We start from the raw sequence: 23,575 nt of genomic DNA, 5'->3' as shown, positions 1-23,575 counted from the left end.
AAAAGTTGGGTGCTGATCCTGTATTTGCCTCAGTCCATTACAGGATGAAGATTTGGAAATTAGCCCTACCTTACTACTGTGATGTCTACAGTGCAAGGACCTTTTATAGTAGTATTTTGAGACTCAGTATTTCTTCACTATGTTTAACTTAATTTGCATACTTATACATGCAAATGTTATATAGTTTAGGAGTTAATAGTTACAGTTACAATGCTGTACAATATGATAACAAAGTGTAAGCATTTTTGGAATGTGGGAAGAAAACCACAGCAACCACTGGGAAACTCACAGGAGAACATGTAAAATCCACAGGCAGTGCCTGGCCAGTGATTTGATGCAATAAATATATATATATATATATATATATATATATATATATATATATATATATATATATATATATATATATATATATATATATATATATATATGTATGTATGTATGTACTAGGGAGCTCTGCCCCCTGCTCGCTTCGCTCGGCAACACCCGGGTGGGTGCTACACACTAGCCACTTCTCAGCTCTGCCGCTCACATATGGGGAAGCAGATTTACAATTTAAACAGAATGTTATTTTCATGGGAATTGTTATGTATGCATAATAGAACTATTTTACATTACAGCAAGTAATTAACCATAGTAAAAAACAGTAAAACGTGATAAATTGAAAGAAAATTAATGTTTCATGTTGTCTTAGAGGTACTAATTGCGTTATATGTTTTCATTCTGTTTGGCTTTGAAATTAACACGCAAATACTTTTTAAACTTACAATTTTACTGTTAAACTTCAGCAAAAACAATATTTGGAATTAACTTTTCGTCAATATCACATTGAATTTTGATTCCGTGTTTGGACTTACATTGTGACAACTCAACACATACAGTAACTGCCCGTGAATGAATATCGTTTCTTTCTCTCTAATAAGTAAACCGACCTTTTCGATTGTTTGTCCCTGTGATTTGTTAATTGTCATAGAAAAAGCTATTCTAACAGGAAACTGTAAACGTTTTAATACTAATGGCATATCAAGATCTCCTTCGGTGTCTGTTATCTGCGGAAGATGTCAGAATTATTCGACCAATTTTCAACACAACTAATCTTGTCCTATTGCATAGCCCATCACTCAAACATAAATTACACAATAACATTACGATACATCATTCTTTCTACAGTAATTTGGCTGCCAGAAGACCAAAATATCACCACCAACTGTTTCAGCATAGTCTATTGAATGCATTTAACCAATTTGCCATATAACCGATAGACAATTTTGGCATTAATTCGTTTGACTTCATCATTTCTCTGTTCTGGGATTGCCCGTGTACTCATTTCTTCTGTTGATAACCCTTCGGGATAAAATTCTTCAATAAGATTTGGACATAATAAGTCTTCTTTTACTGGGAACTTAAAGTGAGGAAAACGTAAAAATTTATATGAGCCGAGAACACAAGAACTGTGTTTGACAAAAGCATTCACACGAATGAGAGGTGAGAGGACTGTGGGCGTGGGCCATTAGCCTGAAATAATTGAGAGGAGGGTGGGATCTTGAAAAAATCTCTTGGCAATAGTCTCGTCTCAGGATTTCCTTTTATAATAGAGAGATATATATGTATATATATTGAAAAATGATAGGCAGCACAGTGGCATTTAATGGTGCTGGGTCAGGAGCCGACTGTGCTCTTCTTCCATTGCACGTTCCCTCTGTATCTACAGAGCCTGCCTTCTACACTCCAATGCACTTTAGGGTTTCTCTGTGATGGATCAGCGCCTCACCCAGTGAGGTTTCCTATCTACACTCTCCAGGCACTTTATTAAGTACATCTGTTTAACTGCTTGGTAATGGAAATATCTAAATCAGCCAATCACATGGCAGCAACTCAATGCATTTAGGCATGTAGACATTATCTTTATCTTTTTCTGAATTTATTGAAAGCAAGTAACATTCCATGTGATGTGCAACTGACAAATCTACAGCAACTACGTGATACTATCATGTCAATATGGACCAAAATCCCTGAAGAATGTTTCCAGCACCTTGCTGAATCTATGCCATGAAGAATTACATGGAAAAAGGGGGTCCAACACGGTACTAGCCAAGTGTTACTGATAAAGTGTCTGGTGAGTATATTCTTTATATATTCAAGACAACCTGCTAAGTTTTATTTAAAAAAAAAAAAGGAGTCAAGGAGTTAAGTTTACTGATACCTCTAGAGCTCAATCAACTTACCTGGCATTAAGCTTGAATACTCAGGTTTAGAACAGATATCCGGCACTGGATTCTGGAGTCTATTTCTATTCTCTGCCTTCCATCGTATTGCGGTCACAATGGTGGCATATTATAGAAAGGTGACAGCCTGCACTCTGCTGATCGGTGGACTGGTTGCAGGGGTTCCCGACGTGCAGCATATTCCCTAATATTGGGCAGGCCAGACAGCACACAACAGCTCAGCGAGCAGCGGTCCACATTCATTTCTGGCACCTCCTTCCACTCGTCACTTTCCTTGTTATAACACTCCACCTTGGCATAGGTGGTGAAATCGTCATTCCCACCTACAACGTACAGAAGATCTTCCATCGTCTCGATGCCAAAGTAACTTCGTGCATTGATCATGGAAGAGACTGTCCGCCAGGTATCTGTCTGAGGGTTGTAGGCCTCAGCAGTTTTAAGGTCATTTTCCCCTTCAAATCCGCCCACCTAGAACAGAAACAAGTTCAGTAATCACCTGGAAGAACTTCCTATTTGTGGGGGAATTGGGATGGTTTTGCAACTCATAACTGCTGCACAGGAATTGCCAGGTTGGCTAACTCATCTTACACATCCTTTTGCCCATTTTCTTAATAAAAAACAAACCATCAGTTGGCAGAGGAAGAAAAAAAAACACGATGGGTGTTATGATTCTGTAAACCATAGGATTTTTATATAGCTATTAAATGTGATTTTTATGGGGGCTATGGAAAATATGGAATCCAAATATATAGTTAGTTTGTTTGGTTGTTACTATTAAGTAATAATTTAATTATGTTACTTTTTATTCATGTTATGTGTTAATTTTACTGTGCTAACATTTTGCATTTCATGGATGCCGCCATGACACCACAGGCTGTTGTGATGTAATGCTGTGCATTTTTTTAATCAGGTCCACTTGTCAAACAGCATCCAAGATTGTGGACAAGTTCTTAATGTGTTAATGCCTGTTTAAAATATTTAGAACTTTTGAACAATGATTTCAGATTAGTGTTTTGTTTATGGCAAACAGATAAAACTCCTACTGGCTCTGCCTTCTAATAACACTAACCAGACTGGGATGCTGGGTACTTGTGGATACTCACTGCGTAAACTTCATCTTTGTATGCAATAACTCCCATGCCGCTTCTCTGGATGGTCATCGGGGCTATCATTGACCACTGATCCATTATGGGGTCATACACCTCAGCTGTGGAGAGGCAGTCATTTCCATTATTTCCACCACAAATATAAATCTGTAGAAGAACAAGAAACAGTTTTGGTTCAGTGCAGGTGTCCCATCCTTGGAAAGTGCACTGTAGGTGGCGCAGACAAAGCAAATGATGAGAGCCATAGGAATGCGATCAGTGAATGCTTAATCCCGCTCTGCCTATAAACCTGCACTCTACTAGGTGGTGCTTTCAATTGCAGCTCTGCACACATCTCATGTACTCCCAGCATAATCAGCATTATTTGGTCTGTGAAACTTTAACTGGCAATCAATATCACCTTACCTTCCCATGTAGCGTGGTGGCACTGGCATCACATCTCCGTTCATTCATTGAGGACAGCAAGGTCCACTGATTAGTTTCTGCATTGTATTGTTCAGCCATGTTAAAACATGTGTGACCATCAACTCCCCCCATGGCATAGATGAGATAATTGTTAACAGCAATGCTCACAAAGCCACGACGTGTGTGCATGGGGGCCACCTCCTGCCATACCCTCTTCACTGGATCAAACCGATGCACCCTGTTGTAATTTTCCACTTTGTCAAACTGTCCAACAAAGTAGACATATCCCTTCACAAACGCGGTTTCAAAAGAGGCCCTTGGCATTTCCTCTGTACACGTCACGTCTCTCCAAATCTTTGCACGTACGTCATAGGCCTCAATGGTATTAGTGGGTCGGCCTCCTCTCCAGCCACCAATTGCCAGAAGGATACTGTAGGGCAGTCGAGCGTGAACAATGGAGTAGCTTGGCTGCTGGGCGGCAGCCTCTCGGATGCTGAGATCATGGATCATCTTCAACAAGGCTCTGTAAATAAAGAGTTTATATTCTACACTGCCCCTCATGTACTCAAATTTCTTCACTTTTTCCAGAAAAAGGGAAGAGTCTTTCAATGCTAGGCGCACCTGTAGTGAGAACCAGAGCACCAATTAGTTTTTTGTTTTTTTAGTTAATGTGAGGCTCCCTACTGGCCATTTGAGAGTCTGAACTTCCAATTTTTCAGAATTCATTTCATGTACTGCGTGGGTGCTCAGGAGGAAGGAGAGGCATCCCGGGATAACGAAAGATTTTAGACCATTATGGCCTCCTGGATGGGAAGGACTGGGAAAATGGACTCGCCAGGAGCATGTCATTTCCCAACATGGCATGTGGCAGTGTTCCTCAGGGCTAAACCTGATTAGGACACCTGCAGAGTTGCATGGGAAATGAAGTCTGGAAACACCACCTTGTCAGGGTATTTTGGGTTCCACCAGAGGGTGGTGCCGGTGTATAACTGCCCCAGTTTCCACACAACCTTAAAGTCATCCTCTTGTAGTCCCCAAAGAATGTGTCAGGATTGCATTTCCAGACTCCATTTCCCATGCAACTCTGTGTGTATCCAAATTGGGTTATCCCAGAAGAATACTGCCACCTGCTGTGTAGGGGAATGATCTGAACTTGGTGGGTCCATCCTCCCGGTCGTTTCATTATGGCCTCCTGGTCGCTTATGAAACCTTCCGTTACCCCAGCCAGGATGCCTGTCCTTCCTCCTGAGCACTCACAACTGTCAAGGTAACAATTATAGAAGGAAAATTAAGAGAGTTGTACCTTAGTAAGGAGTTCAGTGAGGAACTCTTTGCGTTCACTTGGTTTGTGATAGATCCACTTGATGACAGCAATGAAAACCAAACTCTCATTTCTGACATTGAGCTCATCCCTCTCTATTATGTCACACAACTCAGAGAAATTCAGCCGTAGGAACTCCTCAGACACTCCAATCAGCTCCTCAAAATTGTGAATGGCAAACTTGAATGCTTTGAGGTGCAGCGCAGGGCAGCAGTAATAATACGCAAGCTTGCATATCATGATGCAGTTCTCAAGGCAGAGTTGAGATTCAAGGAAGTCCATGCAGAGACTGCTTAGCCCTGGTATACCGAACTGGCTGGATATGGACAGAAGCTCCTCAACGTTTCCAGAGGTGATGGGAACAGACTGGGAGTAGGCGTACATGATAATCAGCTCCATAATATCTGGAGAAATTTCTGGAATATTATACACTTTCTTCCTTTTATTCCACCTGCTAGAGAAGAGAGTTCTGCAAGGAAAAGAAAACAACTGCATATTAGATAATATGAAGTGGATATTGTATACATTACAGGAAATTGACAGAGCCTCAATTTCCTAATTTCCTAAAAGCCACCAGCACTATCTAATTGGACACTTTCTTTTTCATTACTACCATTTAAAATCTAAAGAAGAAGAAACACCAAGATACTCTGAGACCAAGATTTAGTATTCAGGATTGCATCTGATATACTCATGGTGAAGCCTTTAATTATCGCTTCACACTGAACACATTTCCTTTACATTTATTTATTTGTACAACACTTTTGTCCAACGTTGCAACTCACAACAATTGAGATATAATTGAATACATTTCTTTTTTATTTGTTTAACCAATTGGAGCACAGGCTGGTTACATGACTTGCTCAGGGTCACACAGTGTCAGAGGTGGAATTTTCAACCCACAACCTCAGGGTCTGAAGTCCAAAACCTTAACGACTGTGCCCCACTGCCTGCCTTTTAGAATGTCTACCAATGTTAATACTTGTAGTAGCAACAAATTAAAAGATGGAACACTGTTTAATTAAAAAAGAAAACACAAATCAGCCTACCTGACCTGCTTTACCCCTGATGGTACTCAAGGCTGCTAAGAACATACAGTAAGAGACGAGAAACTCTTCATCAGTACTTACCTGAAGTAGGGGCTACAGCAACAGAGGACATTCTTATGAGCGGGAAACTCTACTCCATTGACGATGAGAACCACATCAACAAAGCTTTCTTCTAATCTTAACTCATTCAGTACATTGTAGTCCATCCCTTGCATTGTGCTGTTCACATTTGGTCCATGCTGTTCTTTAGAGGAGCTGGCTGGACACCCTCACATTGACAGAACATAAAGAATAGAAAACAATTTCAGCTTCTCTGCCACAGTTATGAAGTTTATACATTATGTTCATTCTCATCCATGCCATGGCAGAACAGTCCAGATGAAACCATCAAGAGATTCATAAATAACCTATTTAAAAATGTATGAAATATTAACAGCCAAGTCCAGTGCTGTGATGAACTGGAGTCCCATACAAGGCTGTTTCCTGCTTTGTGCCAAATGTTGTATAGACAAGGCTGCAGCCCCTTTAGCAGGCTGGAGAAAGATGACTTACATAAGATTTTATAAATTATTAATTGTATTTAGTTTTACTTACAAAAAAAGGAAGAGTAAGAAGTTAACAATACAATAAAACACAGTATTTGACAATCATGTAGACAGTAAGTTTAGAATATGCTAAAATGAATAGCAACTAGAAAATGTAGCATGGCATAACATTAAGTTTGGAGATCTAGGTAGTTGATTTGTTATTCAGAGCATTTTAAATTTTAGTCACTTCATCAAAGCATCGGTTACCACATTTTGTTTATTAAATACAGTGATCCCTCGGTATATCGCGCTTCGACTTTCGCGGCTTCACTCTATCGCGGATTTTAAATGTAAGCATATCTAAATATATATTACGGATTTTTCGCTGGTTCGCGGATTTCTGCGGACAATAGGTCTTTTAATTTATGGTACATGCTTCCTCAGTTTGTTTGCCCAGTTGATTTCATACAAGGGACGCTATTGGCGGATGGCTGAGAAGCAACCCAATCAGAGCACGTATTATGTATTAAATAATATGTATTAAATAACTCCTCAATGATATATGATATGCTTCGCACACTTCAAAGCTCTAGCAGCATGTGTTGATTTTTGATTGTTTGCTTTTCTCTGTCTCTCTCACTCACTGACATTCTCTGCTCCTGACGGAGGGGGTGTGAGCAGAGGGGCTGTTTGCCTAGAGGATAAAGACGATCCTCTCAAAAATGCTGAAAGACAACCTTCACATTGCTCCCTTTATCCTGCAGCCGCTTTATCGCAGTGCTTCGCATACTTAAAAACCCAACAGCTCATATTGATTTTTGATTGTTTGCTTTTCTCTCTCTGTCTCTCTCTCTGACATTCTCTGCTCCTGACACGCACTCCTTTGAAGAGGAAGATATATTTGCATTCTTTTAATTGTGAGAAAGAACTGCCATCTCTGTCTTGTCATGGAGCACAGTTTAAACTTTTGACTAAAGGGTGTTACTTCATGTCTAGAGGGCTCTAATAATGTTAAAAAACATATTTAGAAGGTAAACAGATTTTCTATGCTCTAACTGCAAAAATATTAGATTTATAAAGAATCCTACTTCGTGGAAATTCATTTATCGCGGTAGAGTCTGGAACGGATTAACTGCGATAAACGAGGGTTTACTGTATAACTGTGCGGAGAATACTTATAAACAGTGTGGGAGAGTTATTAAGGGCTTAAAATATATAAAAATAACCATACAAACATATGGTTTCGACTTTGCGGATTTTCACCTCTCGCGGGGGGTTCTGGAACGCAACCCTCGCGATCAAGGAGGGATTACTGTACTGTCATAACAGTTAAGTTAAATTAATAATAGTAGCAACAAGAGCATGTAATTACATGCATTAATGGACTACATCAAATCCAGCTTGTAGTGGCTCTGTAACTTTCATACATAGCAGAGTCCAAATGGTCAAAATGGCATTGAGTTTAAAGAAGACAACACACAATCTAATGCATTTCTGGATGCATTGCAGATACCACAGATAGATACACTTAGTGCAGAAGAATTGGATAAACCTCTGGCGCTATCAGAATTACTCAATGCTATAAAGTCACTTCAGAATGGGAAAGCAGCAGGCCCTGATGGTTACCCTGTTGAGTTTTATAAGAAATTCTTCACTCACCTAGCTTCCCTCTTATTAGGAACATTTACAGAAGCTAGAAACAATCAAATTCTACCTCAAACTTCGCCAAGCATTAATCACTGTCTTTCCTAAACAAAATAAGGGCTTATTACAATGTGCATCATACAGACCAATTTCACTTCTGAATAATGATGTTAAGATACTCTCCAAAGTCCTAGCTAGAAGTATGGAGAAAGTGCGGCCTTCGGTAATATCACAAGCTCCAACTGGATTTATTAATGGCCGACACTTAGCTTTGAATTATATATCGAGCACATCTGTCTCGCTTAAAACTGTCCAAAATGTTTCCAGGGCAAGATCCAACCGCCGAACGCTGCAAACAAGTTCCCGCCTCACTGGGTCACAAGTTTTGGGCCAGCACCAAATTAACATCATTCTGGACAAAAAATTTTAAGTGCCTTTCAGACAGCCTTGGTCTCACAATCCCTCCTAACCCATTAACAGCTGTGTTCGGTGTTCTTCCAGATGGACTTAAAGTGGAGAAGGACAAACAAACTGTGATTGCTTTTACTACACTATTAGCATGCAGACTTATCTTGCTAAACTTGAAGAATCCTAACTCTCCTCTTAAAGTCAGTTGGAAACCAATGTTTTATATTACTTGAAATTAGAAAAAATCTAATTCTCACTTAGAGGATCTGTGCAGAACCTTTTCAAAACCTGGCAGGACCTAATCAATCATATTTTAGAATAAGCTCTTAAAGCACTGAGGAAACAGATTCTCTTCCCATTTCTTTTTCTTCTCCATTTATCTTTATCCGCTTATTAAACTCATCAATTTATTTATTTTTACTAGCTTTTAAGTTTTACTCAGTTGGCTATGCTCTCTTTGTCAGGGGTGGGGGTTGATTTGTTTTCAATCCTATTTTTTGTAAAAATGTATCTATTTGTATGGAATGATTACAATAAAATCATTAGAGGTGACTGTGTGCAGAGGGTGCAGACCTATAAATATCTGGGAATGCAGCTAGATGACAAATTGGACCGGACTGCCAATACTGATGCTCTATGTAAGAAAGGTCAGAGCAGACTATACTTTCTTAGAAGGTTTCCTTCAACATCTGCAATAAGATGCTGCAGATGTTCTACCAGACGGTTGTGGCGAGTGCCTTCTTCTACGGGGTGGTGTGCTGGGGTGGCAGCATAAAGATGAAAGATGCCTCACGCCTGGACAAACTTGTTAAGAAGGCAGGCTCTATTGTAGGAGTAAAGTTGGGCAGTTTAACATCTGTGGCAGAGCGACGGGCACTAAGCAAACTCCTGTCAATCATGAAGAATCCACTGCATCCACTGAACAGTGCCATCTCCAGGCAGAGGAGTAGCTTCAGTGACAGACTTTTGTCACCGTCCTGCTCCACTGATAGACTGAGGAGATCGTTCCTCCCCCACACTATGCGACTCTTCAGTTCCACCCAGGGGAGTAAATGCTAACATTACTCAAAGTTATTGTCTGCTTTTACATGCATTTTTATTACTATTTAATTTAATATTGTTTTTTGTATCAGTATACTACTGCTGGATTATGTAAATTTCCCCTTGAGATTAATAAAATATCTATCTATCTAAAATACATAAAAAAAAATGGCATTGATGGATCTCCTACTGCTAGTTGTTGGTTCTGGAGGGTCTGGGACTAACTGTAGTTGAAATTTATTAAACATAACATTTGTGAAAAAGGTACCTGATAGAGAGTTCAATCTCTGTTGAAGTCTCCAAGTAAAATTATTGGCTGCTTCAGACCAAGATGGAGAGCAGGTCAGGAGCTTTTCTGGAGATGGAAAATGTCGAACCATTATAATGTTGAGGTAATTTAGCTGTGAAGCTGTTTTTAGTGTAATGTACTATAAATACTGATGATATTTGTTCACTCTGTTTACAGAGCAACGCTTACACAATTATTTTATATTAATTACTAGATAAATTATTATTATGATTATTTATTTTTTTATTTTTACGGAAATAAGCTGGTGTACCAGGGCTTATGCATGTGTGCCTTCCGGCATTTGACAGATTTAATGGATTAACAGAGGAAAATATACAAGTTGAAATTACTTTTCTCAAGGTAAATTTGAACCAGTTAGTTAATCTGTAATTGAAGCAGCACAGAACATTTCTGTTGTTTTAAGATACACTAGTTTGAAAATGCACCAATGCTTTAGAATAGATTTTGAAATTTTTCCAGTATCTTAAAAAAACATTGTCCTGGCAAATGTCAATAAAGAATAATTGCAGCAGTATATAAATAAGTAAGTAAATAAATACATTAAAAAATGGTCCATGATGAGCCGAGTTGTTTCATGTAGACATATAGGCAGCCATGTTGATGTCAGGGCTTTCTTACGAACATCACAGGCCCCCAAGTGAAGTAGCCTGCTGGGGCGCCTCTTGTACTGATAGCAAAACAGAAACCTACATAGGCATCAGTAACATCGTGAGTCCCTATGCCCCTGGAGCCCCCGACCAGTGCCCTTTGTGCCCACAAGTTAAGACAGACCTGGTTGATGTGACACCACTATATAAAAGCAAATCTCTCTAAAAGTTAGAAAAATGTGGGAGTGGCAAATCACAAAGTACTGTATATTGCTGTACATAAACTATGTAAAACTACTGCCATTTTTAGTTCAATTAATAATGACAATTCTTTACATTTATATAGTTCTTTTCTCGCTGCTCAAGTGTTTCAGTGAGTAGAAAGCCACTTCAACCACCACTAATGTGCTGAATCTACCTGGATGAAGCGACGGCAGCCATTTTGCATCAGTATGCTCACTACACATTAGCTGATAGGTGGTGAGAGATAAGTTAGCCAATTAGAGACAGAGGATGATTAGGGTTCCAGAATGAATAGGCCATGGTGGGCAATTTAGTCAGGACAACAGGATACACCCTACTGGAAGGATGCCCAGGAATCTTTAATGATCACAGAGAGTCAGGACCTCGGTTTTATGTGTCTTCCAAAGGACTGTGCCATATTTAAAGCATAATGTCCATGTCTCTGCACTGGGCTTTGAGATCCACACACAGACCACAGGCTAAGTGACCCCTGCGAATCTCACCAACATCTCCTCCAACATCAACCCAAGCTTTTTCCAGGTTGGTCTCCCATCCAAGTACAGGCTTAGCTTCAGATGGGTGACCTGTTCTGAAGCTCATGTGGAATGGCTGCTGGTTCATTTAAAAAGCTGTACCAATTTTTGAAACTGTTTATCTTAATAATAAGTATCAAAAGAGCATGGGGAAAAAGTAGATTCATTTTAGAGATGTTTGCATAAAGCCCATTACTGTTATTTTCATCATATAAAAGCACTGGTGAATTTTCTAACAAGTCATTTATTGTAAAACAGAAAACCATTATGTGTGACATCAATTACTGATTACTTTATTCTTTCAAATTTAGTTTCAGGGAGGTTGTTTCATTTGTATATTTGAATATCTGCTGCTGATGGCAAAACAGATCCTCATTACAAATCACCTGCTGTAACGTCTGTGGCTTGTGCAAACTTCTTCAACAACAAATCAGTTATCTTTTTGTTTGAAATCATACCAAGTTGGTTAAATGATTCACCTAAACTGTAAAAGAAAAGAAAATCCAAACAACAAAAACAAAACAATTTATCTAGACATAAATGAAAGAGGATGCTGACTGCCTAAGCATGGCTCTTTAAGCCATTTATTTGCAGAATGAATTTACAGGATGCTAAACACAACCTCATAAACAGGACTATTGAGTATCTTCTTCACAATATTTAAAGCTCCCTAAATGCACTTGAATTATGCCAAGGATACATTTCCTAAATGGTTTAATGCATATTTAGAGATTTCTGAGTTTGTTTTCCAAGTAGCTACGGTGGATGTTTACTTTGAATAGCTCATAAAATCTCAGCCACTTTTCTATCGTGATTCAGGACTCAATGAGCCATGCAGTATGGAGTATCACCCTTGTGAAAAAGCCCAAGTGCATTCAGAATTTCTCTTGTTTGTACCAAAGAAACCAGTGTGTGCCTTGGAAGTGCTGCCAACACCATTAAACTAGCAGTCATCTTCTGCTTGGCTGTATGAAGAATCATTTGAGTTTATTTTTACCTTTTGAGTGGATTATTCAGGTCATTATTTATTTTACTGGTATTGCAAAAACATCACCAGGTGCCATTTTAATGATACATGTCTATAGTGATGTGCATGGTGGTGCAGCTCTCCATGTGTGTAGGTGTGCAGAGGGAAAGCCATGTGGCCATGGAAAACGTGTTAAGGGAATTGGCTCATTTGCACAAAACATGCATAACTGCACTTAGCACAGCCATCCCTCATTAAGGCTCCACAGATGGTTTAACACACACCTATGCTCACTGGATATTAAAGGTATCGGAGTAGAAAACAAAAGGGGGATTGAAATGACAGAAAGGTGAAAGACAAGAAGGATGTAGAATGGTGGGAGCCAGTGAATGTGAAGGAGACAAAGCACTTAGGATGCCCAGTAGTGAGTGCTCCACGCGTTGTCCTGTAGACGTTAAGGGATGGCGGTAGGACGAATGTGTAAGACTCCAAGCATCCCAGCAGGTGCCGACAGAGGTGGCTGGAACAGGAGTGGATCAATGACTACACTTGGAGGTGTCTCAGCGCTGCCAGAGTGGTGAGCAGGGTGAGATGAGAGAGTGAGACAGAAAAGCATTCGGGGATTGAAAAACGGGGCAATTGTGACTGGTTTTTATCTACTTAATCCAACTATATGAAATGTCGACTAGGGTGCTCTGCCCACTGCTTGTCAACCCCTGGGGCAGGCGCTGGGAGCCCGCTATCTTGCAGCTGAGCCGCTCGAAGGGCATACATACACAAAGAGTACATAGCATCCATCGAATTTCTTAATATGTGTATAACATAAATAAATCGTGTATATATATTTTTTTTATTTCGTTTTTTAAGTCCTTTAAATGATTTTGTTATCATGGCACGGATTTGTGCCTAAAATAGACCTTTTCGGCCGATGTAATGAAGAGGTTCCTGTTTAAACGGGGCTGCGAGACGTGAACTCAGCTCTTCGGTGCACCTCATTTGATTTTTTCCGGCAAACAGATTTTCAAAACAAACCGTCTTTTACGACTCTAATCAGACTTATGTTAGCTAGCACCCAAAGCTACTGAGATAGGCACAGGGGTCAGAAAATGGAAGAATGGGTAACATTAATACATTTTTTATTTCTCTGTTTTATCTGAAAACTTACAAAAAGGCTGCCCAGTTATGTATCATGGCAGCTTTCCACACTCAAGCCCTATACGTATACAGTAGTTTATGAAGCAGTTCATTATGTGCTAATTCAGCTATTCATGTGCAAATGTAGAACATGTATCAAAAAAAATTCAAAAATGATATATAGCACCTTTTATAGACGGCGGCCCTGAGGCGCAGTAGGGAGAGCTGCTGCCTTGTAGATCAAGCATGTTTGGTTCAAATCCTGCACCCATTCGCTGCCTGTGTGGAGTCTGCATGTTCTCTCCGGGACTGCATGGAGTTTTTACAGGTATTGTGGTCTTCCTTCCAAATCCCCAAAGACATGCATGTTAACACATCCACATTTGATTCTTGCCTTGTCCCAGGTGCCGTTGGGATACACTCCGGGCCCCACAACCTTAAACTGGATAAAATGATTTTCAGAATCTTGTGTTAGCTTTTGCAGTATGCATCATTAAAGATCTTTATAAAAACTGAGCAAGGATATCCTTGAATGCAATAAGATCAAGCAACAGGTGCACTGGTTTTAAGAATCAATAATTTCAAACATTAATAGTATTATTTTGGATCATGAAAAATAAAACATGATAATCAGTCAGGTGGTAATAAAAACGAATGGAGGATGACTGCCTCCATGGAAATAGTTCCTAAAAAATAAAATGTTTTGTCCAAAATCCCCCCATTTATATTCTGCTCTGTTTTGAAGGAGAAGGCAAACAAAAAATGAACCCACCAGGAACAAAAAATGCATTACTATTTACAGAATTATTTTACTTCTAATAATAGTTCAACATAATTTATTCTTTCTAGATAAAATATTTTCATCAAATGGAATTTAAAATTTCACTGAATTTCCATAGATACTAAAGTATACAAAATCAATACCATCAAATTCACAATAGTTACTGCAGGTCTCCTAACATGTGCTTTTGTCATCTTTGAATGTCATATTTTTATTTAATGTTATTTACTTTGACTCATTACATTTAGTATCAATAATGTCGGTTAGAAGAAATTGAATTACAAGTTTGAGACACATTTACTACATGTATATATGTTGAACATGAACAGTAGTATAGCTATAAATCAGTATAGCGATAGTTTCTTTATTTTGATCAACAATTTAAACCAAACATTATCTTCTTATGTGTTTTTGATATCAAAATTTATATCATGGCTGGGTTTAAAAGGTCACAGCAGTATGTAGAGGCAAAATGCTGCCTGCTGCATACTGTACTTCTATAACATTTGAACAAGTGATCAATTTAAAACTGTGGTCTGCACAACACTATTGCCTTTTAATAGAAAACATCCTCAATTTATTTTTCTGCAACAAACATTGGGTTCAGTAAGTATTCAGACCTCTTCACTATCTAAACACTTTATTGTGTTGTAAATTGAATTTTAAGTGGATAAATTTGCCATCTTTGCTCATCAATCTATACCCAGTAGTGAAAAATGTTTTCAGAAAGGTTTGCAGATTTATTAAAATCAAAAACTTAAATCTCTTAATTATACAAGTATTCAGACCCTTTGCTGTGGCACTCCAAGCTGTTGTCAGGTACATCCTGTTTGCTTCAATGATCCATGAGATACTTCTAGGGCTGGATTGGAGTCGACCAGCAGCAAACTGGACATTGTTTAGAAAGGCACACACCGGTGTATAGAAGGTCCATAATTCACACTGCATGTCAGGACAAAAACCAAGACACAAAGTCCAAGGAACTCCCTGTAGACCTCAGCTTTCTAAACTGTTGTGATGCATAGATCAGGGCAAGGGGATAAAACCACTTCTTAAGCACTGAGTGTCTCCAAGAGCACAGTGGCCTCAAGAATTGTGAGACGGAAGAAGTTTGCAACCACCAGGAATCTTCCTTGAGTTGGCTGCCCAGCCAAACTGAATAACCAGGCTAGGAGATCCTTCATCAAAGAGGTAACCAAGAACTCAATGATCATTCTAAACAGATTTAAAATTAAATCATTATTTAAAATTATAAAGAAAATCTACAACACAACAAAAAGTGTGTAGAAAGTGAAGGTGTCTGAATACTGTCTGAATCCAGTGTATAAGTTCACTATTTTTTATGCAAAATTTATTTTACAAAAACAATTATTATATATTTATTTTTAAATATATGTATGCTTGATTTACTAAAAACAAGTTTTGGAACATGATTGATGGCAGATAAAGTTCCTAGTTTATATATTTCAACCTAAAATTGTAATTCTCAGTAGATATGGCTCTGTTTTGTATTTATAAGTGAGAACATGCTGTGTAGATACCTCAGTCAGCCAGCCTGAAAGTCTGTGAGCTGCACTGTGCCTTCTGTACAACAGTGTGCATGTGCTGGCCGTCACCTAATGAGACGGACTCTTCCGAATTGTTTTACAGAATATGTATGTGGTAAGAACACTCAAAACACTATCACTTCCTGCTAGTAGATGGTATGAGATGACAAAAACATTGCTTTTATAAACGCTTTTATTTTAAAATGAACTTTAATAGTTTTATTTTTTAAGAGCAATGGTGTTTAAGCTAACCTTTCTTAGTATTGCTGGCCAATCTTAGTATTGATGGCCAACTGAAATTCACCCAATGTCAAGTTATCAGAGACAAACATATTATTTATCATCAACAGAAATCTTTGCCGTTATGATGGATTTTTGAAATCTACTTATTTGACACTAGAATCCGGTAGAACTGGGTATTTAGGATGGAGCTACAGTTTGTTTTATATATTCCTCAGGCTATAAGAGAATAATATTTTAATCTCATCAACTCTCTTTATGGAAACCCTCCTTTTGCATGCATTTTACTTTATCATCTAAGGGCTTAAGTTAGTATCTTCTATTAATTGGCCATTTTAAGATCAGACATAAAAGGAAAGCAGAATAAAGTCCTTGAAATAACATCTTTATACTTATTACACCCAAGATAAACCTCAGATGGGCTGCAGGCTTGATACAGTATGTGCGGAGTCTCGGCCCAGAGAGTTTACTCATTGTACTGAAAACTTCCATCTGTCCATCCATTTCCTGAACCCAATTATTTTAAGTGAAAGTCACATAACAAGGAGAAAAACACTCACTGTCCTCAATGTCCGGACACACTCAGTAATTTAGAATCATATATTATCCTAAAACAGAAATGTTTAGGTTGTGGGTTGAGTGCTTATAGAAAACCATGTGGAAGTTTCTGCAGTTATGAGGTAACTAGTGTGCCACCCATTTTTTATAAAGAAAAATGTACACAGTAAAATATCAATTTTTGTTTGTTTGATTTATATATCTACTAATAATAATTGAAAGTGATAAATTACACACTCTTAAAAACAGTTCTAAAAATGTAAACAGCAAAAATGTGCATGTTCACTCAGCAACTAAAAATGCACCAGTTCTATTTACAGAATCAACTGTTTCAATCAGAAATAATGCAAGTCATAGTTCAACTAACCTATTTACTTACATTTTAAAAATTCTGCAGAGCTGGTTATGGGGCAGGGCCTAAAAGAATGCCATACTCAATGCATTGGTATGCCATTCCAAGGTTGAGAAGTCGAGACTGGCATTACAATTACTGTACAACTGGACACATGCCAAGCATGAGAGTCCTGGAATAAGGGTACAGAATAGCCTCCAGGATATTGGAATTACCCTCCACTGCCATTTTTAGAATGCTTCATATTGACCTCAGGATGGGTAAAACAGAGAATGGGATGCCAAAAATGGCGAGGTTGGTACATGAGCAGTTTATGAAATAGATGTGATTTTATTAAAGGCTGCAACAACTGCAGTAGAACACACAGTTGGATATACAGTGAGCAAAAGAGCACACACTGGAATTGGAAAAGTAAGCTTTGAAGAGGACATGCTGATGGGTATATTTTTTAATGGTGTGCCCATCTATTACTAGTGAAGGAACCCTTCATGTTACAAAAGAGGGAAACTTATGGGTTTGCTTGGTTATTTTTATATACACTCTAATTCTATAATATGTTGAAGGTGTTCATCTCAAAGCTTCATAGGGTCAATATTTTCCCACATACAGATTAGAATCTCTAGGACACACTGATACTGAAAATTATTCACTAAGTATATAACAAGTTTGGGGTGGGTGAATTTAATTTTGGTGGAAGGGACCTATTATCACAGCTGAGAACAGTTTCACAAATTATTCTCTTGCTATGTGTTATTAAATAATGTAATATGTAAATATAATATAACAAGGAGAACATGAGTGAGTGAAAGCTTATATAGTTAAAGTCAAATTTATCTTATTTATAGTGTTATCTATGTCCACAACTTGTTTGAATTTGTTACATCAATAATGATTACAAACTATGTGTATAGGGCAAGGAAAAACTGAATGAGTTGACACTTGAAAGGAAACGTACCACTGATCCTTGCAGTACATAATGACTAAAATAATGAACTGTCAAATTTTCTTTAGCAATTGGGAGATACCAACTGGACACTTAACTTCAGGGGAAAGTGTATTGAAAATCCTTTACATGAGAAATGCTACTATAGCTCATTAAAAGTTAATTATCACAAAAATATAAATAGCAGTTGGCCACTTTTGAATAATTTTAATGACTTATTCTCACCTTAGTCTCACGTTTAAAAACACATTCCTCTTACTTAAGATCAGCACACCTACTTTAAATTCGGTACACTGCATGAAACATTTTTTGCCAAGTTCCCTGATAAAAGCAAACAGAAAATGTTTGTAGTAAAAAGAATATCACGTAGAAATGGCAGTCATTCATTTAGCTGATGAGCTGTCCAAAGCAGGATTTCAACATGAGAATGGCATTAAAAATTAGAAAATTAAACATAGTTATTGAGGAAATATGAATAACAATTGTAAAGAAAAAATTTAATTTATGACTTTTTTAAACAGTAAATGAAGCATACCTTGACTAAAGGCATCAATGCTGCACACATTACTGTGAAAACTTAGGAAGAGACTGGAACAAACACAAAACTGGGCTAACTGAAACCTAATGGTCAATTCTGCCAAGTTTCAAAGTCATTTAAAAAATACAGTTTACCACATTTCTGTTTGGTTGTTATAAACATCTATTATAGCCAAAAGTTGTAACAGTGTATGAAGTAGATAGATAGATAGATAGATAGATAGATAGATAGATAGATAGATAGATAGATAGATAGATAGATAGATAGTATATTTTATTCATCCCAAGGGGAAATTCACAAGAAATCATTAAAAAGATTTTAATCTGTTCCTTCTATTATTCAAAATTGTAGAAATGCATGGAGAAATATAATATTTCTAGCAAAGTCACAAAAATTAAATTCAGAAAACAGTACATTAAAACAAATAATAAAGCACATATAACATATATTATGGAAAAACAATATTAGGGGTGCAACAATGATGTGACAATTATAAATTGAAATGCCACACTTATAAATTAAAGTAATATTGCTAAATTAATTTACCATAAGTTAGAAGCATGTTTTTAGTTAGTTTTCTGTATTCCTGTGGTGATATTTTTAAACTGTTAAAAATACATAAAAGATTAATAAGGATTACTGTGGAAACTACAACTACATAATGATAGTATATGCCTCATATACAGAATCAGAGGTGGACTTTCACACCCAATACTGGTGGAAAGATTGATACTCATATTACATTTTAACGCTCCACCTGTTTCTGCATTTGGTTTTCTTATTGTCATCACCTCCAAATTTGTGTTAGGTGGACTGATGACTCTTGTGATGCCCGGGCGTATGCAGTTGCCCTAACCCCGACACAGACAGGCAGGACACAGGTTCGGCACGCAACACACACCTTTATTTACAACTGGGGAGTACTTTTCTCCACTCCCCACAGCAAAAAACAGTACAGCAAAGCACCAACACAGTCCCTCTGTCACCCCTTCAATCCTCCACATAGACTGTCCTCCCGACATTAGCCGTTGGATGCTGGTGACTGGCCCCTTTTTATAGGGCACCCGGAAGGACTCCGGGTGCTCAATGAGCTTCTTCTGGCAACACTTCTGGGTGTTGCAGAAGTGCTGCCAAAAAGGGCCCTGCAAACTTTCATGCACCCCCTGCTGGTGGCCATGGGCCCCAACAGGATTGAGCTTCTATGCTCATGACTCCTGGCCCTGCTGGAAACCAAAGGGGCTGCCCTCTGTTGGAAGTATTCCCTCCCCTGCTCCTTCCATAATCAGGGCATCCCAGTCAGGTAAGGGCCCCGATCATCTGCCACACTCTAAATTACACCCTGTCCAAGAATGGCTCCTATCTGTCACTCATTGATGCCGGGATTGGTTCCAGCATCCTACAACTGATTAAGCAGATTCTGAAAATTGTGAAATGTTTTAAATTTTCATTAATTTACTGTTGTGTCCAAAAAGCTCCAGTAAATGTTGGCATTCATACAAACTTTTCTTATTGATTTTACATTTACACAAGGTATTATATATGATTATGCATTTCTTACAGGTGAGGTATGAAGCAAAAAATACATATAAAGCAATATATAATATACTAGGGGGCTCTGCCCCCTGCTCACCGACCCCCGGGTTTGGTTTACTGGATATACAATTTAAAGAGAGTGTTATTTTCATGGGAATTGTTACATATGCATTATTTTCACTTTTACTTTAATATTTGTCCTTATTTCCTGCCCCGGGCGTGGTTAAATCTCTTTCTCACGGAACGGGTGGGAGCTGAACGCATGCTAAGGAGATGCTCTCCTGCTCACGTTGTGAAGGGGGGCCTGAACGCACGCTAAAGAGATGCGGTTGGTTCACCTGCTGTCTTGCTGCTGCTGCCGGTGAGCTGCATGTTCTGCTTATCGTCTTTTGCGTTGATCATTTAAAAGCCTGTACAGCAGTTGTCCTTCTGTCTCACTGCCTTGTCTTGCGTGATGTTAAAGTGTCTCTTGCGGGACATCAAATTGTCTTCTAAGAAGATCACATCTCGTCTCTGTGGTCTCCTTGCCGAGATTTTTTTTTTTTTTATAATAGAGAGACATATTTCTTCAGCTTGGATCTGGATCTTTCCATATTGCAAACCACAAAGACATTTAAGTTACTTTCACTCCAACTGTTTACTTGACAAACAAAAGCTTTAAACCATAGAAATGCGGTTAGGCCAGTTCAGCCTAAATACATAACAAATACCAAGAACAAATATACTCTTTAGTTTACGGTTATTCCAAATAAGCTTAATAAAAGATAAACTTCACTTTAAATTACAGTAGTAGTAGTAGTAGTATGTACACAAGTGCAAAGAAAAGAGAATAATCCTAGTGCGGCTATGAAAAATGCACAGCTGACTGATACAAAGCTTATGTTGAGGAGGTAATAACATTTGGATTATGTTTAAGCTGTCCATGCAAAGCAGGCTGCACTTCTAGAAACAGTAGTAGTACTAGAACTATTGTCATATTTGCAAAGTACAGTGAAATTCTTACTTTCATGTCCAACTAGCATAGTTTACAAGAATGCATCTGATGCTTGCAAAATAAGAGTGAACAAAAGAAAACTCTAATGTACTGTATATTTATATGACAATCACATAACAGACGAAATTCAAATATCACCATAAAGAATACCTAAGTATGTGAAGAAAGTTAATATCAGGAAATGGTGCTTAGTCAAATGAAGACACGGTTGGGTATTAAAACTTTATTAACAGAACAGTGGCTCACTTACAAAAATCTTTAAGAATTTGGGCAGTTATGAACTTATGAAAACCAAAACACCCTGCCTTCTTTGAAAAAATAAGAAAAATGTACAAAAGTGCTAATATGGTGCAAATATACACAGCAGAAAAAATAAAATCTGTTAAAGAGTTAAATAAGGTACATTAAACATTTTAATGAACACTAAACAAGCTATTATAAACCCTCCAACCCTCAAATGAGACACTATTATTGCTAAAATGAGCTCTAGCTGCCGCTGAGCTTATGTTGTTTAAAAAACATAATAGTAACAAATCGTAATGGTCAAAAATGCTACAAGCGGTGCTTACAAAACTGCTCATGATAAAAATAAATAGCACTTCACTAGAAAAGTATGACTCCTTATAGAGGTCAAATTAAAGTAAAGTTAGCTTCCCATTGTGTGTGCTCACTGTTGGAAAGACCACTGAGCTTCTAAGATAGTTCCTGACCAAAGGGCATTTGATAGGATATCTTGTTGCTACAAAAAGCCCAAGAAATAGTTGCTCAAAACCTGTTCTAAATAAGACTTTTTTTTTTTTTACAGATCATAGCAAAAGTACTTTAACCAGTTAAAAACAGCAATAACCTGTATCAGCAGATTAATAAATAACTTTAAATATTTCCTTTTACAAAACAAAGTAAAAAGTAGTTCATGTATAATTTTTTCAGTCAGGATTACTACCTTACGTTGTCATTTATATACTGCATTAAATCAATATTAAAATATTTAAAATTACTCAAAACAAGACTTCTATCTCTTCTTAACGCAACTTTATACACATATTGCAAACAAGTCATTGACCATTGTTTTTGTATGGCACTATAGTGAAAAGGACAATCTATGTACGTACATATATGCATCATGTACTTAACAGTATACACAACTGGAACACTGTGCTTCTAGGTAACATTTTATAAGCTTTAAGTAACTTTTATTATTTACTTACTTTAAGTAACAGTTGTTGAACTTGTGTGTGAAGATGACATTTCCAAATGCTAAACACTAATAGCTTGGTGCTCATTATTTTAGTTGGACTAATCACACAGAAACACATTTTTTCTACTTCCAGCTTACTCAACCTTTCTTAGCTATTCCAACTGAGTCATATCTACCTGCATCTGTGCAGTCTCACTGACTGTAATTAGTTTACAATAACCTCCATGATTCTCATTTTTCTCCTGCAGTCCACTTTAACGTTATTCTCTTTAAAAGGCAACAAGACATCATAGAGCCCTTCTATGCCATTTTAGTAAGTTTTTTGAAGCCACTCCAAAGTTGTTTTCCATGACAGACTCAGTAACTGTTTTCATGGCCAGCTAGAATGTACAAGTTACTCTGAGCAGATGGGTTATCAGTTGGTCGGCTTTCCAAAACCACAACCCTGTTGTAAAAGAAAAAAATAAAAATTAAAAATGGCAAAAAACAAACTATGACTGTATGTATTTAGACGTTAATCATTCCAACTGAAAACAAAAATTCTTTTTACACAAAATAAACTGATTTAAAAGTTTATATGGGAGACAGAATCCTAGCGATCAGAGAGAGAAAAAATAAAAAGATTACTGCAGCTTTACATCAGAAAAGCTTTTAAAAATCTTTATTTATTGTTGAAACACACTACCATTAAATAGATAAATTCTCCCCAGAAAAAGAATGTCAGGCAAAGGCACTATACAGTAAACTCCACGCTGTATAACATGCTTAATAAACACTGGTCATGATTCAACTCTTGCTTTGCTATGTGAGTGAATATCTGCAGATGCACCACCCTCTGACACATCTTCTTGTCCTGTTCACTGAAATTCCAATACTACACAAGTGCTAACAAACGCACAATGGTTGGTACTAACCAGTTTTTCATGTCTTTACATAAAATATTCTTTGATTCACAAAGAAAAAGAACTGTGGCTGAGTTTACCTAATTTTTGAAAAAATAAGGTTAAATAATATATAGAAATTACAGTAAATTCATTTATAACCTATAGAATAGCCCCAGCTGCAAAAGGCATTAAATGCAAGCAAAAACACAGTTACTGTACTTTCACAATGTACACGAGTAATCTCTTTCTAGCTGCAGTTCATTACATTTTGGAGAAAAAGTAATTTTTAAGTGCTCACAAAAGATATAACCAGGGTGCATACATTTCTCCATGACTGGAAAGGTTTATTTTTAAGAATGGAAAAAAAAGATAAAAGTCTACTTAATTCTCACCTAAGAAGTGTGTTTTCTTTATCAAGTAATATTTTTAGCCAGCCTTTTGTTAAAAGGCTGCATTGTTAAAAGGAGTGCTGGCACACATAGTGGTGCATAAATACGGTGTTTGTTT

At 37.6% G+C, this 23,575-nt stretch overlaps 2 protein-coding genes across 4 annotated transcripts in view; both read right to left on the bottom strand.

Annotated features, from left to right (window-relative positions):
* Nucleotides 1–5,502, bottom strand: part of LOC120518813 (kelch-like protein 10) — a 31,792-nt gene extending 26,290 nt beyond the window's left edge. Inside the window, exons 1-4 of the mRNA XM_039741797.1 lie at nucleotides 5,040–5,502; nucleotides 3,737–4,357; nucleotides 3,329–3,478; nucleotides 2,226–2,693 (exon numbers count right to left, since the gene is read on the bottom strand). Of these exons, the coding sequence (XP_039597731.1) occupies nucleotides 2,319–2,693; nucleotides 3,329–3,478; nucleotides 3,737–4,357; nucleotides 5,040–5,456 (1,563 nt within the window). The 5' untranslated portion in view covers nucleotides 5,457–5,502 and the 3' untranslated portion in view covers nucleotides 2,226–2,318. The remainder of the gene's footprint in view (nucleotides 1–2,225; nucleotides 2,694–3,328; nucleotides 3,479–3,736; nucleotides 4,358–5,039) is intronic.
* Nucleotides 5,503–21,194: 15,692 nt separating this feature from the next.
* map4k5 (mitogen-activated protein kinase kinase kinase kinase 5) overlaps nucleotides 21,195–23,575 on the bottom strand; it is a 173,643-nt gene continuing 171,262 nt past the window's right edge. For all 3 annotated transcript variants that reach the window (XM_039742141.1, XM_039742139.1, XM_039742140.1), the window contains one exon: nucleotides 21,195–22,629. In XM_039742141.1, the coding sequence (XP_039598075.1) occupies nucleotides 22,542–22,629 (88 nt within the window). In that variant the 3' untranslated portion in view covers nucleotides 21,195–22,541. The remainder of the gene's footprint in view (nucleotides 22,630–23,575) is intronic.

Source organism: Polypterus senegalus, chromosome 18 (genome assembly GCF_016835505.1).
Source record: "Polypterus senegalus isolate Bchr_013 chromosome 18, ASM1683550v1, whole genome shotgun sequence".
Lineage (NCBI taxonomy): Eukaryota > Metazoa > Chordata > Cladistia > Polypteriformes > Polypteridae > Polypterus > Polypterus senegalus.
This window is presented reverse-complemented; position numbering and strand designations above follow the sequence as displayed.